Source organism: Staurois parvus, unplaced genomic scaffold, assembly GCF_062004578.1.
Source record: "Staurois parvus isolate SC_StPar_1 unplaced genomic scaffold, SC_StPar_1.0 ptg000126l, whole genome shotgun sequence".
Taxonomy (NCBI): Eukaryota; Metazoa; Chordata; class Amphibia; order Anura; family Ranidae; genus Staurois; species Staurois parvus.
The window spans coordinates 2,908,344-2,933,621 of NW_028317922.1; the positions used below are offsets into that span (position 1 = coordinate 2,908,344).

The 25,278-nt window shown below is 39.1% G+C and overlaps 1 protein-coding gene across 2 annotated transcripts in view; it reads left to right on the forward strand.

The window, feature by feature from the left end:
- Positions 1-25,278, forward strand: part of ARHGEF4 (Rho guanine nucleotide exchange factor 4) — a 215,183-nt gene that overhangs the window by 112,461 nt on the left and 77,444 nt on the right. The window contains exons 2-4 of one of the 2 annotated variants that reach the window (XM_089672347.1): positions 2,221-5,631; positions 12,559-12,858; positions 20,322-20,457. In XM_089672347.1, the coding sequence (XP_089528473.1) occupies positions 2,221-5,631; positions 12,559-12,858; positions 20,322-20,457 (3,847 nt within the window). The remainder of the gene's footprint in view (positions 1-2,220; positions 5,632-12,558; positions 12,859-20,321; positions 20,458-25,278) is intronic. The other variant, XM_089672348.1, reaches the window with a different exon arrangement.

The following is a 25,278-nucleotide window of genomic DNA, read 5'->3' on the forward strand; positions in this document are numbered from 1 at the left end:
ATTACTCCTTGTCCCTGTACCTCTAGATTTAGGGAGCAGCTAACCGGAGATCCAGAGCAGTTAACCGAAGATCCTGCAATCAGAACTGGATTTGCCATTAGGCACAGTAGCCAGGTGCCTACAGGTGGCAGAAACAAAGAGGTGGCTTACTTAAACCTATTTATACATTGTCACAATATCATAAGCCAGGTTAGAACCAATAAGAGAAGACATCTCTATGTAAAATAGGTGATCTTAGAAGCACTGTATTTCTTTTGAGGCCAACGGTTGTGTGCTTACAGGCTCCCAAGATGAAAATTGTCCCTGTCCACAGCTAATGTCCCTAAAAGATATGAAGTGTTCCAGCAGGTAGAGAGATAGATCTGGGTGTCATCAGCATAGAGATGGTATTGGAAGCCATGGGAAGTTATTAATTGGCCCAGGAAGGAGGTGTAGAGAGAGAAAAGGAGGGGCCCAAGGACAGAGCCTTGGGGTACCCCAATGGAAAGAGGAAAGGAGTGGAGGAGTTGTTGTATGTGACGCTGACAGTGCGCTGAGAAAGGTAAGAGGAGAACCAGGAGAGAGCGGAGTCACAGAGGGCAATGGAGTGGAGTTTACTGAGGAGGAGTGGGTGGTCAACTGTGTCAAAGGCAGCAGAAAGGTCTAGGAGTACAAGTATGGAGTAATGGCCATTGGTTTTAGCAGTTAACGGGTCGTTAGTGAGTTTTAACAGGGAAGTTTTAGTGGAATGTTGTGGGCGGAAGCCTGACTGTAGAGGATCGAGAAGGTTGTTGTCGGTGAGGTAGCAATTCAGACGGTTGTGAACCAGAAGCTTGGAGGCAAACAGGAGCAGGGAGATGGGTCTTAAGTTATTCAAACAGGTGGCGTCCAGCAAGGGTTTTTTAAGTATGGGGGTAACCAGTGCATGTTTGAGCAGGGAAGGAAAGGTGCCCATGGAGAGTGAAAGGTTGAAGATGTGGGTTAGAGAGTTTAGGATAGAGCAGGAAGGAGGCTGCAATAATCATGAGGGGACAGTGTCCAGGGGACAGGTTGTGAAGTGGGCATTGGAAAGGAGTTTGGTAACTTCCTTGTTGGTAACAGGGTCAAAGGAGGAGAGTATTGAGTGTGGTGTTGGGCCTGGTATGTTGGAGATCTCATCACAAATTGTATTGATCTTGTTCTTTAAATGACTGTCAATCTCCTGTGCAGTAAATTGGTGGGTGGAGGCAGTGTGGAGTAAGGAATTTAGAGTAGAAAAGAGTTGACTAGAATTGGATGAGAGGATTTTGATGAGAGTGTTGTAGTAGGTTTGTTTAGCAGCATGGAGGCTGGAGTTATATTTGAGAAGGGCAGATTTGTAGAGGGTAAAGGCTTGCAGGGATTTAATTTTACACCATGCTCACTCAAGAGCACGGCTGCGTCTCTTGAGACTTCTGGTGCCATCTGTTTGCCAGGCTTGTGACAGGCGAGGCCTGGTTCTGCGTGTAGAGAGAGGAGCAAGTGTGTCCAGGGAGGATGATAGCAAGTTGTTGTAGGCAGATGTGGCCAGGTCTGGGCAGGACAGGGGCGCAATTTTATCATAAAGGCACTAAGTAGTAGAGTGAAGAAGATCAGGGCTGAGGTGGTGGAGGTTTTTACCGGTAACTGTTTTCTGGTTGGAAGCATGGGAGGTAGGAGGTTACAGGGAGTGAATAGGAAGTGCCTGAGCAAGGACCTTCATGGATGGACCAACAGGTATTATTTTAACAACAACTGCAAACTTAAAAAGATTGAAAATTACTTTCTGATATTACTATAACATGTAAAGCTTATATAAGATTTTATTGATTTAATTTATATCTACATACAGGTGTTTCATGTTTTTCAGAGTATATATTTTAACAGACTTTACCACTCAAAAGGTTTTTTACACCAAAATGCAGTTCATGCTAAACACAAATGCTAAACTTTAAGATGATAACTGGACTATGCCTTCTGTAACTACCCTACAAGTAATAAAATTAAAAAGAAAAGGAACAGCAAGCCAAGATTTTCTGTAGTTCAATTTAAACCATGACAAAACACAAAAGGTTAAGCATTTTCTTTAATAGTTTTTTCCTAAGTGATTACAATTTGAGTAGATTTTAAATAACTAACGCCTATTATTTTGTTGTTTTTAAAATACATAATTAGATTTTGGTTATTTATATAATTAAAGTTTGGTTATTTATTTCAGGAACTTACATGTGTTTATCATTACAGAGTCCTGACGTAACTGAAGATTCAGACAAGCTAGAACCTAATGAAGACCCTGATGCTGAGCACTGTGAGCATGGATACAGTCTAGACCAAGATGAAGATTATTTTGAAACTAGGTCATGCTTCAGTGAAAGTCCATCTGAATTAAAAAGTGAAGTGTTTGAAAGTGTATCGGACATTGACTCAGTGTGCAGCGACACGACAGATGAACTGAACAAAAGATCTGACAATCTTCTACTTGAAAAAAACAAATCTGTGTATTCTGATATCCAAAACAACATTCATTCAAACACATATTTCTCAAGAGACACTCTATGCAGCCAAAATGATCAATCAAAGTTCTCTTTCTGTTCACAAACACAACCCATTTTATGTCAGAAAAGTCTTACATCTGATCTGAGCAACACGAAAACAGAAGATACAGACACGGAACCAACCATAAGAAATGATTTGCTCTTTTCAGATCTAAGAACTAGAGATGATGCAGATAACAATAATGTACCTGTGAATAACCAGCAGGATAATGTAGCAATAAGGGTACACACACAAAGTTGTTTAGTAAGCACTTCAGCTAAACAAAAGGGAGTTAACAGCATATCCCTATCAGAAGGATGTCTATCCTGTGCAAAATCTGATACTTTAACAGTTGCCTATTTAAATGAATATCATCAAAGCCTTCCTAACATTAATTTTAAAGCCACGTCTTACCATACTACAAGTCCAATAATATATAATAATAACACAAGAATCAAGGAGACAAGTGCAATTACAAAGTCTTTCTCTACAGAAAATCTTAATCTGAATACATCTTCTATATGCCTTGATCAGTGTAATGGAATTTTAATGAGGACATCAACGGAAGAAGAAATTGAAGCTCAGGGAGCTAGCTATCAAGAGGACATCCATGCCTCGAAAGACTGGAATAACAGCTCCCAAGATCATTGGACACAACAAGAGCCACTTCCTAGAGATCCACAACATACATTACATGTTGATACAACAAAAGATGATGGTGCAACACCACCAGATACAAGTGAGGATGCTGCTCGGAACTCATTAGTAGCCTATACATTTAATTCTTCAGAGACAAAGACAACAAAACCCATTGTGCCTCAACATAACACAAATGACATTGATAACGCACTGAAGCATGTTAATGGAAAAGAATACAACTCTTCAGAATCAGAACGCACTAATGCAGCTACAGATTCCTCTAATAAACCTGCTGTTATTATAATATCTATTCAGAGAACAGGTGCCCAGGCAACACGAAACAAACTTGATGATATCAACTCTGCTGAAGAACAATGTATAGAGACATTTCATTCAGAAACAAATTATTTACACTATAATAGTGAAATATCCACTCAGGAATGTTCCAGATTTGCTTCTATCAGCGATTTAGACACAGATACGCTGAAAAATAAAGATGTAGCCTGCACAAAAAACAAAACAGAGGACAATAATGTCACTGAAGAAACTATAGATATGAAAGACTTACATGAAATTGATGTAGACCATGAAGTATTACAAACAAATCAAAATATACAAGATCCTCAACAGTGGGATAAGAAGTTAGATGGGCCTTGTACAGAAAATTACACTTCTCTTATTTCTGAAGAAAAATACATGGAGATCAACAAGGAAAATCTTTTAGATGGGCAGTCTACTGTGGACCTAACTGTTTCAATAAATGGACCATGTAAGGCAGAAAATAGCTCTATGATATCTGATACAAAAGACATAAATGTAAATAATGCAGAGAAAAAATCAAATGTTGACCTTTTAGTTTCACCAAATGCTCTTTCATGTTTGTATAGTGAAGAAAGTTCAGATGGTTCAGATAATCAAGAATTCAGTTTCTCAGATGAAGACTTTGATGATGAAAAGGAATGTTATGACTCATTACATAAAGAGGGTAATATGAAGGATACTTTGTGTCCTACACAAATTTCCATTTCTGGGAAAACAGGAGGAGCAGAGAACATGTCTTCTGATACCAGGTCAAATATGGATGAGAACACTACCTCTAATATCTCTAATGGCACTGAAAATGAAGAAAACTGTGAAAAGTGTGAACAATCTAGGAACAGCGTAAAGGTGGAAGATGATACAATAACATATATAAGCAGTGAGTATTCAGTTTTGTCTCCTGTTTCCGAGATACCAGAAGAAGGCCCTGATCCAGTCAAAGTGGAAAATGACACAGAGATAAATGATAGTGTTAAGTCACCAGAAACAAAAAGCAACACAGAATGCAAACCTCTACTATCTCTTAAACCCCCAATTTTAAGCAGTAGGCAGATTGCAAACTTATGCAAAGATGAGCATAACTCAGACTTATCTGATGATGATCTATTTGAAAGTAGTTTTCTGTACAACAGAAGCATGCGAAAGGCCTCTGGGCCTGGAAGAATAGATATGGATAATTTTACTAGACTCAGATGCAATATGTCAAATATCAGTATTCCAGAACCTACTGAGAGATTGCAAAACAATGACCTAACCAAGTCTCAGTCTGAAAGCAATGACATGAAGAGCAATAAAAATGTCGAGAGCAAAGGGTTAAAAGAGAGGTTGTCTTGGGCTCATAAGTCTTTCTCCAGTCTCTTCGATTTTAAAAATCTAGAAAAAGAAAATGTGGCTCAACAAACTGAGATGGATGTCAAGGAAGAAAAGAAAAAGTTGAGAGCTCATCAAATGTCCTGGAGAGCACTACGAAAAAGCAAAGAAAGGGACTCACTTAAAAGACTTAGTGTGCTAAATTTGTCAACACATGCCATCAGCTCAAACAAACCAAGAATACCTTCTAAAGAGAAATTGGAACCTGGCATTGAAAACTTTGAAAACTCATCAGTGGTTCCAGACCTGCTTAGCAGTTCTCCTGCTGAAATGAGAGAAAATAACTGCACAGAATCTAAATGTGACAAAGGTACAACCACACACTCACAAAACCATAGGACTGAAAATGTAGATAGAAGAAGTCCTCCAAAGTGTGGGGCCAATCCAAGGACTTCATTTGATCAGTCTATGAGCTGCTCCACATATAACACAAATGAGCAGCCTTTACTGGGAAAGCATTCGCCCACGACTTCTTATTCTAATATATTCTCAAATTCTGATCTAAACTCTATGCCTTGTCGACCTATGAGCCCGAAACCACAGAGCCAATGGCCTAGTTATCAACGTAAAAGTTTGCGTAATTCCAGGGCCAGTGCTACCTCCATGACTTCTCTTGGAAACTGCTCTCCACTGGAGGGGTATTTGGACTCACAAGAAGCATCTACAGTGTTTAAACCTTGGCCAATGAGCTCTTTAGAAAGTGAGTTCCAGAAAGAGGACAGTGGCATCAGCAGCCAGTCTCAGGCTAGCATATATACTACTTCTTCAACAAGTGACATACTACGTGATGAAGTAAGTATCTTATATTTGCTGAGAATATGCTGTAGATATTAAAATATGCTGGTTTTATTGCTGCCTGTGTCCCCACTAGAAGATTCTCTCTCTGTGTTTGTCCTGGTGTCCATTGTCACTGGGACTGAAAGTGAGGGACTGTCAATTCAGGAGCTGAGTATTTTACTGGGCTACATATAGATTTTAATGGGCAAAATATGGTTACACAAGGTACAATATGCAATATGTAATGGATAGAGTGGTAGCCCCATTCGGAGCCCTGGCAGGCAGTGTCTCAAGTTACCAATAGCTTATCTCATTTGGTGCATGTACACCTGCCAATCGCTGTATGCTATCAGTAACCTGAGATGCCACCGAGCTCCAAGTAAGACTACCTCACTATCCATTACATATTGGACCTTCTGTAAGCATATTTTGCTAATTAATATCACTATATTGATCAGTAAACTACTTACGCAATGATTGAAGGGACAATAGGCAGGGATTGACCATCTTGTGCCTTCTTCAAACAACATTACATATAACCTATATGCCTGTCTGTCCATAATGAAAGGATCCTGTGATACTGTAGAATATGTGCAAAAGTTATCTCATTTTGGAACCTTTATTGCAACTGGAAGTAAAGTCATTGTTTTAAAAATGCTGCTTTTTGTATGACAGAAGAGACTGTGTAGGTCTATTCTGCCATAGAAGCTTCTACTTGCCTGCCAGCAGTGGGAAATTCAATGTACAGTCTCAGTATGAGTGTATGGTGAAAAACTCCCTTGCACATACACAGAAGTTACATCATCTAGACCCAGCCAATCAGGAGTGTGAACGGCCACGAACCCAGTGGAAGACTGGGAGAAGAAGGAAGCGCCAGTGAAAGAGTAGAGCACTGACCTTACATTGATAGAGAGGACTGCTTTCTTAGGTAAGTCTGCCAAAATTTGCAAATATGTTTTGCATGCTGCACATTTTGGCAAAAACCTCCTGGAGGCTCAAAGTCTTAAAAAGAATCTGGTGGTTTTTGTCTAGTTTAGAATTTTTACATTATTTTTATTGTGGAGAAATTGGGAGGCATTCCATGTGATGAGCTGCGTTGGAATTCTCTTGAAATTAAGGGTTATTCCAATCTTGAGTGCAATTAGGAGAAATTGGGAGGCATTCCATGTGATGAGCTGTGTTGGAATTCTCTTGTTATTCCAATCTTGAGTGCTTTTCACTATTCACCATAAATTGACATAAATCAAAAAAAAGTGTCCAAAAAATATATCATACATAAATATGTATAAAAACTTAATTAAAACTTAAAAAAGTCCTTCTTCCCAAAGGTGTATAATGATAAACAAATCTTCTCCCAAAGAAAAATCAATGGTGGATGGTGGAAGCACATTTTTCTTTGGGAGAAGATTTTTTAAGTTTTAATTAAGTTTTTAAACATATTTATGTATGATATATTTTGTGGACACTTTTTTTTAAATTTATGTTAATTTATGGTGAAGAGTCTTGTGTTTTGCACTGTTATATGTCTTTTTCTTTAAATATTGGTGTTTTACACTGTTGCACAGCAGCATACCGGTATCTTTATCACGTTTTAGATTTAATTTAAATTTCTTTATGCGCTGGGGTTCACGATATATAATTGCTTTTCACTATTGTTTGAAAGTGGGGAAAAACCTAATTAATTATGTTGTCACCAGAAAAGCAATAGACAAGAAATCTTACAACAGAGGGCAATTTTCCTGTGAAAACTGTCCTGGAAGAGATTTACCACACTTTTGAAAGGTTTCCTCTCACTTCCTGTTGTTTCCACATGAAAGGAAAGGGAGTGGGACACAGATGGCAAGAAACCTTTCCAAAATGTTTTATTTATTCCCGATCAAAAATACTTTTTAGATATACTTTAATGAATGAGCTGGTTACCCATACCATTCTAAATACGAGGGCAAGGACAGGACATTTATTTTATACAAAAGTATTGTTTTCGTTCAAAAATGATTTATATTGGAAAGTATTTGCAAGCCTGCAGCTCTTTCTCTAATTTGGGAATTGATTTTTGGTTTATGCTGTATTTAGCATTTAGGCAGCATTTAAAATACTTTATGGCTCATTCACCAGGTGCGCTGGGATTGTGTTGCAGTGGTACACACTGAAAATAAGTACTCCATGCAGTACTTATTTCAGTGCAGCGCATAGCAATGTAAACTATCATGACATGGCGCTTCTGTCTGAATGTAACATTAAGAAGTATGAACATAAAGAAAGTAAACAGTGTGCTGCACTGGGATCGATGCATCGGCACTCTTCCTTCCAGTGCACATAAGCGACTATGCGTTCAGAACGTCTGTCTGGGGTGAATGAGCCCTAATGCATTTTAGAAATGTTGATTTTAAAGGCTGTGCAAACTAGCCTGAAAACCAGTGCTCAGGAATGCATCAATACACAGCTCTTCACAGATGGAATTCTATATAATGGTTCTTAGGTATAAGATCAGTGCCATTATAAATAAGAAAATGATGCAGCAGTAAATGTATTAGATGTTATTGAAATGCAGAAATACCTTCTGTCTGAATTACCTGTCAATTGTTTTGCTGTCTGAATATACATCTGAATAGACACAAGTGTTAGTACTGAGGTTCCTGTGCTGCTAAATCCTCTGGCTGGATAGCATTAGATATCCTGATCCACCAGGCCGCAAAGTGAAGTCAGAGCTTGAGCCATATGGGCAAGCTACCAGTAGATGGCATAAGTAGTCAGTAACATTATTGGGAATATTCTCCAGAATAACTAATGAATAGGCCCTCAAAAAGGTTTAGCATGGGTTTCTTTATTAAATATGTCCCGTATGACAATATTTTTTGGTTTTGTATTTCATGCTGTTAGAAGTAACAGAACATAATTACATAAAATGTATTAAGAATATAGTATGAATAGCGCCACAGTGAAAATATATAAATAGCTGCCAGCAAAAATGATGCAAATATAAAAATAGTTACATGAAAGTGTTGTGCTTATTTCTATATAAAAATATAAAACAAAGTGTCGATAATGTGAAGTGAATATACTGTAAATACCACTGTGAATCACTCACACTGTAATTACTGTCATATATAATAAAACATCAATATTGCAAGGTGAGTATACAGTGGGGTAAAAAAGTATTTACTCAGCCACCAATTGTGCAAGTTCTCCCAACCTAAAAAGATGAGAGAGGCCTGTAATTGGCATCATAGGTAGACCTCAACTATGAGAGACAAAATGAGAAAAAAAATCCACACAATCACATTGGCTGATTTGGAAAGAATTTATTTGCAAATTATGGTGGAAAATAAGTATTTGGTCAATATCAAAAGTTCATCTCAATACTTTGTTATATATCCTTTGTTGGCAATGACAGAGGTCAAACGTTTCCTGTAAGTCTTCACAAGGTTGGCACACACTGTTGCTGGTATGTTGGCCCATTCCTCCATGCAGATCTCCTCTAGAGCCACTCCTTCATTGCCCGGGCGGTATGTTTGGGATCATTGTCATGTTGGAAGACCCAGCCACGTTTCATCTTCAATGCCCTTGCTGATGGATAGAGGATACATGGCCCCATTAATTCTGTTCTGTACATGGATCAGTCGCCCTGGTCCCTTTGAGGAGAAACAGCCCCAAAGCATGATGTTGCCACCCCCATGCTTCACAGTAGGTATGGTGTTCTTTGGATGCAGCTCAGCATTCTCTCTCCTCCAAACACAACGAGTTGTGTTTCTACCAAACAGTTCTATTTTGGTTTCATCTGATCATATGATATTCTCCCAATCCTCTTCTGGATCATCCAAATGCTCTCTAGCAAACTTCAGACAGGCCCGGACATGTACTGGCTTAAGCAGGGGGACACGTCTGGCACTGCAGGATCTGAGTCCCTGGCGGCGTAGTGTGTTACTGATGGTAGCCTTTGTTACGTTGGTCCCAGCTCTCTGCAGGTCATTCACTAGGTCCCCCGTGTGGTCCTGGGATTTTTGCTCACCGTTCTTGTGATCATCTTGGCCCCACGGGGTGAGATCTTGTGTGGAGCCCCAGATCGAGGGAGATTATCAGTGGTCTTGTATGTCTTCCATTTTCTAATTATTGCTCCCACAGTTGATTTGTTCACACCAAGCTGCTTGCCTATTGCAGATTCAGTCTTCCCAGCCTGGTGCAGGTCTACAATTTTGTTTCTGGTGTCCTTCGACAGCTCTTTGGTCTTCGCCATAGTGAAGTTTGGAGTGTGACTGTTTGAGGTTGTGGACAGGTGTCTTTTATACTGATAACAAGTTCAAACAGGTGCCATTGATACAGGTAATGAGTGCAGGACAGAGGAGCCTCTTAAAGAAGAAGGTACAGGCCTGTGAGAGCCAGAAATCTTGCTTGTTTGTAGGTGCCCAAATACTTATTTTCCACCATAATTTGCAAATAAATTCTTTCCAAATCAGCCAATGTGATTGTCTGGTTTTTTTTTTCTCATTTTGTCTCTCATAGTTGAGGTCTACCTATGATGCCAATGACAGGCCTCTCTCATCTTTTGAAGTGGGAGAACTTGCACAATTGGTGGCTGACTAAATACTTTTTTGCCCCACTGTATATGTTACAAATCACTGTTGAACATAATAATAATAAAGTTCAATGGTGCTCAAAGCCCAAAAGTCGACAAAATTAGTCAATGCAGACTTATGGGGACTTTTTAGACTTTGAGCACCATTGGTACTTACTATGTTCAACAGTGATTTGCAACATATATACTCACCTTGCAATATTGATGTTTTGTTATATATATGACAGTAATTACAGTGTGAATGATTCACAGTGGTATTTATATTCACTTTACAATATTGGCATAAAATGCAATGTAATAGTTTTAACTATGAACTATTTTAACTATTTTTATTTTGCGCCAACATCACAATCTATGGAATATAATTCTATTACTATATATTTTGAGGCCAAGCTAAAATACCAGCTGACTGCATGGAGCCCTTTTGTGCTGATCCTTATCACTCTGACAAGTACTGCTATGGCTATAGTCCAGCCATAATTGATATTTAAAATACAACTAAAGGCAATTTTTTTTAAAGTTTTGGACAGAGTGGAGATGGATTTGAGCCCCTGTCAGTTGTTATTGCTGTCTGTGCCCCCATGAGGGAGATTCACCCCCCTCTTGTCCTGTTTACCGTCATCATTGAAAGGGAAAGTAAAAGAAAATCCCAATCTTTGGGCAGTGCCCAGAATAGTAATAGAGGAAAGATCTTCCAATGGGGACACTAGTTCTGGTAACCTGAGGGGTCCCCTAGGGATTTCCTTAATTTGCAGGTATTTTCTCTCACTTCCTGTTTTGGCTATGGAACAGGAAGGGAAGGGAATTCTCCCCAACGGGAAACAGATGGTTATAATTTAAGTTTGTTAAATGACTGTTAAGATGAATAGCCCACTGGATTACTTTATCTCTTGAGGACTATTGTGACTGCTGCCCTCACCAAAGAACCCTTTCTGCTTGGGCACTCTTTGGAGTCTTGCGCTTCCTATTGCTGCTGAAGGTGTCTATCCTTACTCAAAAATCAAAAATAAGATATTGGAGATTGAGATTAAAATGGAGTGAGTAAGAGCCTTTTGTAATGGTTACGACAGATTGGCACTACTGGTGTAGTCTAGGCTTCCAGCTGTTTCTGGACTCACACTAACCTTGTCCCATCAATTGGGATTGATGTCTGCAGTTTCCTCAATAGTGGGCACTTCAAAGTGCCTGCATCTTCCTGTGCCTCATTCCAAAAAATGTTCTGCTTCCAAAAGACCCCTAAAGATAGGTGTGCACTATAATCAAGGCTAACCATTGAAAGCACATGACTCTCTACTTGTTGACTTATAGAGTGTCACTCCTAGAAATGTGAAATTTAGCGTCAGAACTCTCTACAGTTGGTTGAAAGTCAACATTTATTTAAATTCTAAATCTTTAATGGTACACAAGTCTGCTAAAATCTTTCTTTGATGATTTATGCTACAGACTATAGTGGATGCCACGGCACCAGAACAAAGACATCATTTAGTAGAGAAACCCAGGTCACATGATCCTGCCATCATGAATCATATTTAAAAAGAAGCAGCCAAGAAAAAGATAATTGTAGAGGCTCTAGATGGTAATGTGATGTAGTTTCCTGCCACGGAGAGGAGATTGCATCAGTAAAACACTCACTAGGCATGGCACGGAGAGCTACAATGCTGCAAGGACATAACGAGAAAAAGGAGCAATCATGTCATTAGAGGGTCTACCACCACTGCACACTCTAAACCAGCCTTTCTCAATCTTTTTGTCATGGAGGAACCTTTAAAATAATAATCTGGTCTTAGAGAACTCTTGATAAAAAGGGTTATATCCACAACTCATGGTGATTAGTAAGTTGTGGAATGTCGTAAATAAAAGAATACAAAATGTAGTGCTTCTTGAGTACTTGACACCCCAAACAGATTTTTAACACCACCAGCAGTATACCACAAAATTATTTTCATATTATATATATTTAATTTATGAAATTGTATTGTCCCCCAACATCAGTAGTCAGTGTAGATATCTCTTACACAAAAATGTCCTCCTTGTATTACCGGTCATTATAGGTGGTAGATGAATTCACCACTGTCCTCTGCTCAAGGAACTCCTAGAAACCTCAGGATGAACCCTGGTTGAGAAAGGCTGTTCTAAATCATGGTGGCACTTCGGCTCATATAAATTGATATTGAGGTCAGGAGTAAAATATAGTGATTAATGTCAGCAATTCTGGCTTCTTTTCAGTAATGTAAATCTAAGGTTTATTGTTTAGGCATATAGTTTGCTCTAGTTTAAAAAAGTCCCTTGACTTCTACTTTAACATCATTAAGGTGAGTGTCAGCACAACCTGATCTTACATAGTTTTTACTTAATACTAATGAAAACAGGATAATAGACCAAATCAAACAACACCTATAAAGATGCAAAGAGAGAAAATACTCCAGAAGAGGAAGACCTCTGAGCTGCTGGTTTTCACTTTCTCTAACACCGATACAACCAATAAAACATCCACATTACCCCTGCTGGCCTCTGCTGGATGCAGGAAGAACTCAGAGAAAAGAAAGACTCAGTCACTCTACAGGAGCTTCAGCTGTGATGACCTATGGGTAAATCAGACAAAGCAGTCAATGAATGTAAACAAGTCAGGAATCTCTAATCCAGCACAAAGCCCAACGAAGAACACACAAGTAAGAATGACATCCATCCTCTTGCTCTGTCCTCTTGTCACTGCTTTCTTGTCTTTGCATGCTCCTTCTATTCTATGAGAAAAGCAAATCTTTCAACTGCACCTGCTTTTAAGTGACTAAAACATGGGGATGGGTAGATAAGCGTGGAGTTACGCGGAGGTGGGGCCTGCAGCCATCCTAAAATTCAAGTTTTGGTAAACTTTCTTTGCCAGACCCCTGAAAAGAAACTACAAAATGGCTTACATCAAACAGTTTTATTAACTTTGGAGGACTGATATGTAAATATTTCAGGCCCTTATCAGAACTGATATATTTAAAGTAATAACAGCATTGTAGGGAATAATAGCTACAGATGACATACTGTACACGATTGATGAGCTCAGACTTGTTCTGATCCTAGGCCGAACCCACCTGAGCAAGCCCACTAGGAAGATGTCACCTGTACTGGGTCAATTAAAGGGGAATTCCCTGCCAAAGATTGCCCCAGTACAGTGACAGCCTCCTGGCGGGCTCACTCAGGTGGGCTAGGACTAGGACAAGGCTTGGACTAGGATCTGAGATCATCCCTACTGTTCAGTAATACCATACGTAATTTCAGCTGTTACCTTTGAAACCTAATTTAGCAGATCACCTACAGATTACTCAGCATCATACCTCCAACTGAAATGGGAAAAGGGGTGCTGTTTAGTGCAAAATGTTAAGACAAAGGATACTAATCATCAATGGTGAGGCTCCTTAACAACTACTTATTCTTTAGCCCTGGTTGACTCTGGATCCAACATTGAAACTGTGCGACTTCACTTGAAGTTGCACGATATCCGATACCGCATGTCAGTGTGATTTCAGGTGTGACTTGGCTGACATCTGTGTGACTTCATGAACAGATGTCTATGCAAGTCTCATCTGAAATCTCAAAAAATAGTGTAGGAACCTTTTTCAAATCGGTGCGGCACCTCAAAGTCGGAGTTGCACTGATTTGAATAGTTCCATTGCTGACAATAGGGCGCGACTTGCCTTGCGATTCGAAACTGTCAAATCGCATGGCAAGTCACACCGATGTGAATCAGAGCTTAGAGTAACATCTAAAAAGAACAAAGGGAACATTTTAAAGGCTGGATATTACAACAGCAATATAGATCAGACTAAACATGAAGGACAGCTGAGGATTTGCGATGGCCTGCAAGGTATAGGAACTAAAATTAAGCTGCCTCATACATATACATGCATCAATATTCCTTTACCTTTATAGTATTCAGTATTCTGGACAATAGTTACCAGAGGCAGGCAGATTTTTGCAGGCAAAGGTGTTCCCAGACCTCCAAAACATTTTGCATATTGACTTCTAAACAAATTCTGCATTTCTAAAACAAATGTTTTGTTCCCATTACAAATTTATATTAAAAGAGTTAGATTCCGACTGAATAAAATTCATGTAAACCATGCAGTGTACCATGACATGGAAGAATTAGACTGCTTGGAGATTACCGTAGATGTGGGCTGCTGCAACTATATCATACAGTTTGCATGCTACCATTAAATTCATAAAAAAAACATGATTTCCCTCAGGATTTATAAGAATAATATCATGGAATCTTTCATGTAGATTCTCTGATGACTATAACATGTTATAAGTTGTTATAAGTTACACAAACTAAGACAAATACAGAAAAGCTTTGAACTAAAACAGCTTTAGAATATACAGCATATATATATATATATATATATATATATATATATTTTGTAGTTCTATTTTAGCTTTAGCTTTCTCATGTAATTGAAAAGAAGGTTGTTCCAAGGTTGCAATCATTATGCTTTCTTCATTTTGGCTGAGTTACTGGAAGAAGCTTTGGTGTCTGGATTCTTGATATACAAATGCTGGTTGAGCATCAGCAACTCACCTGGTAGTGAAGGATAAGCAGGATAGCGCCAGAATATGTACCTTCAAGATGGCAGCTCTCATATTTTAACCCTGACAGATTCCCTTTAACAAAGCACCTAAATAACAATGGTAAAAAATGCTTTAGAAACTCCGCTCTACAGTTAGCATGTGGCCAAAACATGAAGGACAGCCATTGCGCATCAGGGTTGAAGTACAGAGGGAGAAACATGCCATTAACATGCCCTAAGCGGCCATGCAATACATACATAAACTATATTGAAGGAATATTTCCATAGGAAATAACTTGGACCAAACCGTATGACCAAATATTTGAATTACGGAATGTAAATTGGAGATTCTACTGTAATAATGAAGCTCACTATCTCAGACATAATTAAAGCAAACATCATATCATATTTTTTTTTATTTTAGTGAAACCTTCCAAGTTTCACAGTTTCTATCCTCTCTTTTTGGTGGCAAAAAAAGCTTTCGATATTCCACGGTGGTTCACTAAAGTTACATCTTGTTATAGAGATGAACTATTAATCCAGTTTTCCCAAGCAGAGGTGGTGGTGGTGGCGGAATATGGCTTTTGAAGATGCATCACATATACTGTACATGTGTGTATCTTTGTCATCTAAAAGTAGAACCGTAGCCAGGCTGAACTATGATGAACTATTAATCCAGTTTTCCCAAGCAGAGGTGGTGGTGGTGGCAGAATATGGCTTTTGAAGATGCATCACATATACTGTACATGTGTGTATCTTTGTCATCTAAAAGTAGAACCGTAGCCAGGCTGTAGACTTTTACATATTCACATTTTCTGAATAAATAATCAATAAACTTTAAAACAAACAATAGCTGTCCTCTGTAACTACAGACACTGTGGGGTAATTCATCTTCAAATTTTATGCAGCATTCATCACCAAAGAAGCCACTGTTGTTTGGATTCAGCTGTTCCTGGTGTTAACGACCTTCTAACTTCTAATTCTGTCTGACACACCAAGGCTTTTTTGTTGTTATTTATTCAGCAGAGCAAATAACAACAATAATAAGTGCAAGGCCTCTCACCACTCTGAAGTCTACCATGAAGTTCCATCCCTTGTAGTCCAGCACAGTCCCTTTTTCAGTCAGGTTGTCTTCCTGGAGACTACATTTCCCACCATTCCTTGCAGCTCTCCTCAGGCTGAGGGTCATCTTTTCCTCTTAAGGCTGTGACTTAAGCACCCCTTATTACTGTGGCGTCAGCTTCTCCTTCTTCCCCTGCCAGTCCTACTGCAGCTGGGGGAAAGATAACAGCAGCAGCTGTGAGGGTCACCCTGTCAGCACCAGCTCAAGTCATGTGGCCACCAAACAGACAGGCACTGCTAGCCTAGCTACATTTAGTGTTGAAGTCCTGCAAGTCTGGTCTTAGCGCTCTGCTCTCTCCACTAATCTTGTGCACCTACTCTGTACTCAGAGTGATTAGAGGGCTGGAAGGCAGATACATCACTGCAAGGAGGGGGGGAGCAAAACAAGCCAATGAGAGAAAGATAAAAGTGATTTCACTGTAAACTTCAAGGATGGATTTCTCCACAGTGCCTGCAGATAGAGAGGTCAGTGAGGACTATTTACTGCCTGCAAAGAATATGTAATATTTAAATGTCCAAAGCCTGACCACAATTCTAGTTTAAAGTAAGCTTTCTCAAACTTGACATATATCAACTTGAGCATATGATGAAAAAAAAACATAAGTAGAGGTTACTTTTACACAACACAATCAAGGATTTACAGGATGGCTCAGCAAGTAGAATATAACAGTGCCTTATCTGACACACAGGAAAATTTTAAATCTGCAGATAAACGTACCTGTCATTATTTTTGAATCTGCTCACTGTTGCAACATCTAGTTTTTGCTGAACATAACCTCTACTTATACATTTTGTATCATATGATCAGGTCGAATTTCCCAAGTTTGTGACAGATTCACATTGATATATACAGATTGAGGATGGATTCTACATTTAATATATGAATAAAAGAAATTGTTTAAAATTGACACCCTGTTGTCTTGCAGGGAGTGTTCTGTAATAGTTATACCAAGTTTATAGAGCATTGAAACCTGGATCAAAGGAATATGCTACTGTTGCCCATAGCAGCCAGCCAGATGCCTCATTCAGTTTCTGCTCTGTACAGGAAGATCTAATGAGTTGTTATGGCAACATATTCTCTGTCCTCCATTGAACTTTTATTAGCTTTTTATAGTTACAGTACATTTTAATTTCTGTACAGAAGGTGATTGTAGCCGTATTAGTGCATTTGCGACAGAAACAATTGAGTACTGTCCATGATACTTTTTGTATTTGCACTAACATACAATTTTGAGGACAAGCTTTCGGGGAGTGTCCCCTTCTTCAAGGTCCAAGCAGTACTATACCTATAGGTATAGGTAAAGTACTACTTGGACCTTGAAGAAGGGGACACTCCCCGAACGCTTGTCCTCAAAATTGTATGTTAGTGCAAATAAAAAAGTATCACGGACAGTACTCAATTGTTTCTGTACAGAAGGTGAAATTCAATACATTCAGTAGAAAAGTCCTTGAATGAAACAAAAAGCTAGAAGCCTGGTTGTCATGACCAGAGCTTTTTTTTCTTAGAAATTAGATGCAGGTATTCACCCCCCCCCCCCCTTCTGCCAACTCACTGCCTCCTTCCCCCTGTCCCCCAGGTAAGAGAAGTAAAGTGGCATGTGCAGCGTGCTGCTCTAAATGGTGTGTGCGGCCAGGACCCAGAACTGTGTATTGCACAGTGTGCAAGGTTCAGGAATGCATAATGCACTCAGATGTGCAAACTGTGCAGGGAGCAGCGTTCAGGAGTGTATTTCATACAGAGAACAAGTTTCAAGTTTCCAATAAAGATTATGATTGTCTATACTAAGGGTGTACTCCCAATGGGCACGGTTAATCTGAACCATGCTCAAGAACGATTGTCCCCTTTCCTCCACTGGTCTCTGCTGAAAATGTGTTTGAAAGGAGGCATCTCCGGGCATGTTTACACCTTTGCCAACCAGATTGTAGTTGTCTCTTCTTTCGTACTTACATGGGCGGGTTTTAAACATTTATTTTTATTTTTTGCACAAAGATGCAAACAAGGTGCAAAAAATTAAACCTAGACCCAGATAAAGTACAATAATGGGACAGGAGACCCCAAGACTACAACAGTCAAAAAAAGACAAACAAACAAGACCCCGCCACCCCACACAAAAACCGGTCTGTCAATTGACCGCACAGGGTCATGCATTGCATGGTAGGTAGCCTCTCAGGGCTCCAACAAGACACACACAGTCACAGAATAACAGTACCAAAAAATAAAATAAAAAAACACAAACAAAATCTAAACCTTGGAAAACCATTAAACAACCCCCCCCCCCACCCCACCCCCCATTGTACTTCCAAGCTGTGGCTCGCAATGTGAACCAAAAAAAGGATATTCAGATCAGACCAGAGTATGCCTATGGCTAAAGTAGGGTAGAGATTTGGGATCCATAAACTACTTGGCCATATTGTAAAGGACTAATCAAAGCTTTGTTTCACAAACATATCGGCTCAGTACCGAGTTATGTCTCACCAGTTCAATGTATAATAAGTGGAGATATCTAGGGGCCATCCTAGACCATCAAATTAATAGATAGAACTAATGAGACGGAAGAAAGTTATAAGAGGGCAAGAGGAAGGCTCAGGCATTGGCTGAGAAGTTGGTCAGCCGGGGCTGCCAAACCTTGTTGAATTTTCTTCGGCACCCCCTGCTTAGATATGTGGCCTTATAGTAGTGGTCAGGCATGGTTTGAACTCACACTGAAACACACCATATTGCAGATTCATTCAGTGGAAGAGATCAAGCAGAAACTTCCAGATACCTGTTTTCAATGGAAATGATCACCTAACCAGATCCATACAAGTGATGAAACTGATGAAAAGTCATCTTATGTAAGGCAAATGAAGATCAGCATAGCTCATGGGGAATATTCAATTTATTTTATCACAGCAAAGATGCAGACAGAGTATAAGGATGTACACATTTTGTAGGGTCTATTCACACCATTTCCTAGTGGTAAAATGTAAACATTTTACTGAATGAAAATGCATTTTAAGTAGACATTCCATTAATTCCTATGAGGTTAGTTCACTGCAACATAGCACGAAAAAACATGTAACATTCATGCTTGATAGGCAAGCCCACAGCAATGAATAGTGAATGCACTAAACAACACATATTTATATTTTCCAAATGTTTGTGCATGTGCACCATGGAAAATATATATTATAATTGTTTATCCCAAATTTTGAGGAATGCATTAACATAAATCCACATCCATAAACACAAACAGAACTTTTTGTAGATGTTTCACTTCATATGCATTGGTGTAAAAGGGCCCTAAGTCCAGTTAAAGTCACTTTCAGTGTATAACCCCCAATATGAGCAGCAGTAGAAGTATCCATTGTGAGAAGCCTACATTTTGTTATGTTTTGTTATGAACACCTTGAGTACATACTTGTTCCCAGTAGATTTGTACCTATACACTCAACCATAGAGATTAACCATTCATTTCTGATACACTTTTGTTTAACATAACAGAGAAGGGTGTAAACATAATTACTGTATCCATTGGATATACTGTACATTTATATACATGGGATATGTTAATACTGTTGCTGTTGTATAAAGGGGATATTGCCTATTAAGATATGGCAGACACTATAATAAAAAATAGCAAGTAGGGTGGTAGTATTTTAGCCCCAAACTTATGTAATGCAGTAATACACACTCATTTTACTACACCTGTTTTCATACATTTGGCAGGGGCAAATATGTTGCCTGCTCTACGTGTTTTGCTGCACAGGATCCCAAAAGGACAAGAGGCCTTTAAGAGATAGCCAGGCAGTCAAAATAGAGGAGATCCCTTCCATTCACTAAACATCTGGAAGATGTTTATATTCTGTAGTATGAGGTTTAGTTGTGCTAGTTAAGTCAGTAATCGGAGTGATGGAGCAGTGGGATTATAGTTGAATGTGCTAAAGAAAGTGGGTGTCATATGTACTACAAACGGCCTACAGGTGACTAATAGACAGAAATTCCAGGTACGTGACACCGTAATAACAGGGAATAAGAGTAGGACTTAAAAAATATGAGTAGCAGGAAAAGGGGCAATGTCCTATAATAACCAATCAAAAATAACATTTCAATATACTTTCTACTTCTAAACTGATGAAGGCTGTATTGGTTGGTATAGTTCCTGCACAGTTTTATTGGATGAACACTATAATACATTTGCACATTTTACAATAGCTCTATGTTTTGCAGTCTCTTCTCCTTAAACTATTTTGTTGTGCACAGGTAATACAAATCATTACTAACAACATTTCTCTGTTTTCTTGTTGTATATATTCCTAATTTTATTTAATACATTGTTCTTTCCAGTGAACTAATATTTAACACAGTAAACATTTTTTTGTATGTCAGTCTAAGTGGTATCTTATGGTCCATAGGGTGGAATGGGTGGAGAGGTGGGACTAGAGAAAAGCCTTACTCTTCTTTTCCTTCTTAGGTTAGAATGAATGGAAGTAAGTCCACAAAACCGTATGAAATATTTCGCTTTCTTCCATTGAAACTACACTCCTTTTCTCAAAGCACACCAACTAGGCTCGATCTTGTGGGCTGCAGCAGAAGGGTTACATTTCCAGGTAAGTACATTAACATTGTAACATTATTAAAGTGTTATTAAACCCATATCATTAAAAACTACCAATAAATGTTGTATTACATGCTGTTCATACTCGCTTAGTCACTATGGGAGTTTTCTGTATTCTGAAAAAAACCTGGTTGATCCTGCTGTTCTCTGTCTTTCGCTCCTGTCCATCCTGTCCACTGCAGTTGGGGATTCTGCATAGCAGTGTTGGCAGCTAGTGCACATTTTCAGTTTTTAGTGTATTTCTATCCTAAGCACTCCTCCCTATCACATATCAGCAAAAAATCAAGGCTTTAGAACCACTTTAAAGAGACTGTAATACCAGTTTCCTGTAACATATACAGTCTATGACTGCCTCCTAATGCATGTCTCCAGTCTCCAACAACTCCCATAGCATGCTTGGTCATGCATTTTCTTTAACTATCTCCTGTAGCATGTCTGCGATCTCTGATCATTTGCTGTTGCATGCCAGTAGGATTTTACAGCATTCTGTAGTATTACATTTACTACAAATTATGTGTGGCCATTTGGCGATGGCATGGGCCTTGGCCTAGAATGGTAGAGTTGCCAGGGGCATTGTATTCCTACACATCATATCCCTATCAGTCAGTAACTCATATCTGTGTTTAATAAAAGGTTACAGTCTTCTGCTAGTACAACCTAGCTGGGCTCCCTTTGTTGGTGGAATAATGTACTGTGTATTTACAGTTCTTCTGACATGTGAACACCTAGAACTGAATTGCTGGCATGGTAGGACAATAGTCTGCCCTAGTCTTCTAGTTGGTGGCTCTAGGTGTTTTTGCACAGAGAGGGCAAATGATCTCTTTCAGTCTCTCCACCCGGCTATAGCGTACCTTGCATGGCTATGAAATCTGATAATGTTAGTTTTGCACTGTAACTAGCAAACTGACTAAAGGGTAAGAGGGGTGCAGCACAGGACAGTTGGCCTCGGAAGCAGGTAGCCTAAATCTGGTCCTGATCATCTGTGTAAGGAATTTAGTACTGCATTTTCATGACCAGTATTAAAATGTAATATAAAAGTGCTTCGTGCTGAGAGACAATAGTAGCATCACTGACTGAAAACATCCAGCATACTGGGGAATGTCTATGCATTCCATTTAAGAGAAATGTTTAAATTAGAATATTGACATGTGGCCATAATGATCATTCAGAGTGGCCATTTCCTGACCTGTTTACAGCTCTACTAGATAGTTAACCTTACATCTGCTAGGAATCTCTGCTGTCTCTAGATCCTTTGGCTGACAGTATACTATATATTGCTAGCAGTCACATTATTAAGAGTCCATATATTGGGCAGAATGCTCATATTGACTAGACGTCTGGCAGGTCTGGCAATTGAAAAGTGCACTGTAGGCAATACACGTTCCACAAGTCCCCCAGTATGGCTTTACATTTTTAATGGTGCCAGTGTGACTCCATTATTCTTTAACTGTGACTCCAGTTCAGTATAGCTGGCTATACACTAGCAGAATTTCATTCAAAAATTTTCATTTTAAAAACGTTCCTTCAAATTTCTAATCAGTACTGGGGGCAAATCGACATTCGTTTTCAACAAAATCAAAAATTAGAAGGAACAGGATAGAAAATCTTCCTTGAACAAACAAATTTCTAATAATGTATGTGGTTATCATTTAGTTACACTAGTTCCAAAATCAAATGTTAAAAGCAAACGTAATTTTGAAGTACATTCTTCAAGTCATCGAAGGTACTGAGAATTTCCATACGAACGTTCATTCAAAAATCCACTAATGTTTGGCCAGCATTAGGGCAGCTACTGTATTTTAACCTTTCTGACTGTAACCTCCTTTATAACGCATAGCAATGGGACTCGGTTACAAGGTGACCAATGTGATTCTCTGAACTGGCTGGCAAACAGAATACAGCCTTAAACCAGAAACACTTTACATACTACATTGCTGGCATTCATCTCAGTCATAGCCTCTTGGCATCTGGAAGATAAACTGCAGTAGGAGGTAACCTCCCATCAAGGACACGGCTCTGACTTCAACAAGGAGATACTGCCCACACACATTTCTGATGAATGCATACCGACATTGCTTTTGTTCCAGTGTTCTTGCCATTAGATTTTGTTGTTTTATTTGGTGCAAAATATGAGTGCCTCTGTGTGCACTTTTATGTTTAAAATCAATCAAGCAATACGTCCATTTTCAAACAATATCTACATGTCTGCCAGAAGGTATACTTCTACAACATAGTCCTAATTCAGGCATGCTTTTTTCCTGAATGTCGCCTAGAAGGGTATAAGGACTATAAGGCCCCAATGCTGCTCCCCCTTCCACCCACTAAAGGCTACCTACAGAAAACTACAGGGGGGTGGGGACAAGACCAGTCACCCTGTACAAGGAGTGGGAACAGCAGTGACTGGTCTTTATTACAGGAAACAGAAAGTGGCAAACACTGCTTTTGAACACCCTGCTTCTGAAGAAGCATTAGGCAAAACACATTGAACTCTTCCAAAGTCAATATTGTGATTGTTAGATCAATGCCCATTCCTGTATGTTACAGTTACACTTTGTGTCTCGGGTGGCACACGAATTACTGTTGACCCCCAGGTGGAATCTGTTATAAGATGCTGTGAATGAGTTTTTAAGAGTGGTGTTCACAAGGGTTTTTAACAATGGTGAGGTTTTTGTTGCCTTTTTTATACTAGCCACTTTCTGTTTAGTGGTTAATGTATTAATAAAAGATTCAATTTTAGCAGTTGTGTTTGTATTGACGTTCCTTTGAGGCTAGGTTTGCATCTATGCAGACTGCAGTTGCTGCATTTTTTGGGTACATTTTGTGGGTTTTTTTCACACCTGCTTTTGATGCTTTTTTATGCATTTTGTGTGTTGTGTTTTGTGTGACTTTAAGCTGGTTGTTAAGGAGCAGGCGGTGGCCAGTGGCCCTAACAACCAGTAAACAATATGGCTGTTAAGGAGCAGGCGGCCACTGCATCCTTAACAAACAATGAGTAATCAATTGTCAGCATGCTTCGGTCGATGCCATCACGAGGGGCGGGGCCACCCAGTGATGTCACTGAGTGGCTCCATCCTTTAGCTTATTTAAGAGCTGTCAGAAGGTGGGAGCCTTCGTCGGGAGCGGAGCTCTTTCTTTTTTTTCCTTTGGGTCAGCGGTGTTCATTGCAATTGACGTTGAATCTACTGTGGGGGACAATTTTTTTTTTACTTTTTTAATAAAGGACTTGTCAAAAACTGTTTGAGTTTTTATTTACTTTTGACACTTTTTTGGTGAATGAGTATGGGGAACTATGTACCCTATACTCATTCACATGGGGTGGTGGGCGGCCCCCCATGCTGTTTTTTTCCTGATTTTTTTCTTTTTTAAATTGCCAGCAATAGATTTGTTTATAATCAGCTGGCAGTGGGAAACCCACTGACAGGTGATGACTCATTGGTTGTTAAGGACACAGTGGCCACCCACTCTTTAACAACCAGCTTAAAGTCACACAAAACACACACAAAATGCATACAAAAATGCAATAGTTTTTGGTGCTGTTCTATTACATGCAAAACGCAATCTTCTGCAAGAAAAAAAGTCCTGCCCACACATTGTTTGAATCACAGACGGTTCCTGTTGATATTTGAACCGTCTAAGACCAGTCTTTGGCTAGGTTCACATCTGAGTGGGTGTGGGAAGGCATGTAATTGCACGCCTTCCTGCACTTGCAGTGAAAAACGCGTTGCTGCTTAAGTGATGCATGGGAGTACATTAATCCTAATGGCACCTCTACACACCAGGAATTGCACTTAACTGAGTTAAAGTATACCTAAAGGCAAAACTTTTTTTTTACATTTGGGATAGAGTGGAGAGGGATTAGAACACCTATTAGGTTTTTATTGCTGTCTGTGTCCCCATTAGAGAGAATCACCCTCTCTATATGTCATGTTTACCATTATCATCAAAATTGAAAGTAAAGAACACCCCAAATTTTGGGTTGTCCCCAGAAAAAATAACAAAAGGGACATTTTCCAATGGAGACACTAGTTCTGGTTACATGGGGTTAATTGGCAGGGATTTTCTCCTGTTTTGGCTATGGGACAGGAAGTGAAGGTTAATTTCCCCAATGGGATGGCAAGAAATAAACTGCCAGGGGTTATAACCCTCCCATACACTATCTAAAATGAAAAAAAAAGGTTTTTATGATAAGAATTCACACTTGAACAGAATTTTTTTTTAAATCAGAGTTTAGTGTCACTTTAACCACATGCAATCCAATTATCACCCAATTCAGATGAGTCATGTTTTTACATATAATTAGTATCTGACAGGCCTTGTATAGGTATCTGCAACCAAAACTGAAATAGCAGAATATAACATATTATACATTTTGTAAAGTGCTGTGCAAAATGTTGGCATGCTATGAATCCTGTATAAATACCAATAATAATAATAATAATAATAATAAATAATAACGTCTTATTAAAACTGAGCCTTATAATGAAAATGTAAGAACTGGAACTATGCATTTTCTCTTTCTGTAATGAAAATGAGAATCGATAAGCAGAAACTAATTAGAATGTAATTCCTTTCCTACTCGAGAGACACATAAATCTCCCTGTTCCAAGATGAATCAACACTGGGAAACAAATCCAGCGACAACCCAAGGGTTCCATCAATGGGACGCAGCGCAGACATTGTATTGGGCTCTGCAGGGCTTCTCTCACATGTTTCACTCCCAGATAATAGAATGATTCACTTGCCCATCCTTAAGTTAAAGCCATCCAGCTAAGGGCACTGGCAGCAGTTGCTAAGATATTCTGGTGGCACTTGG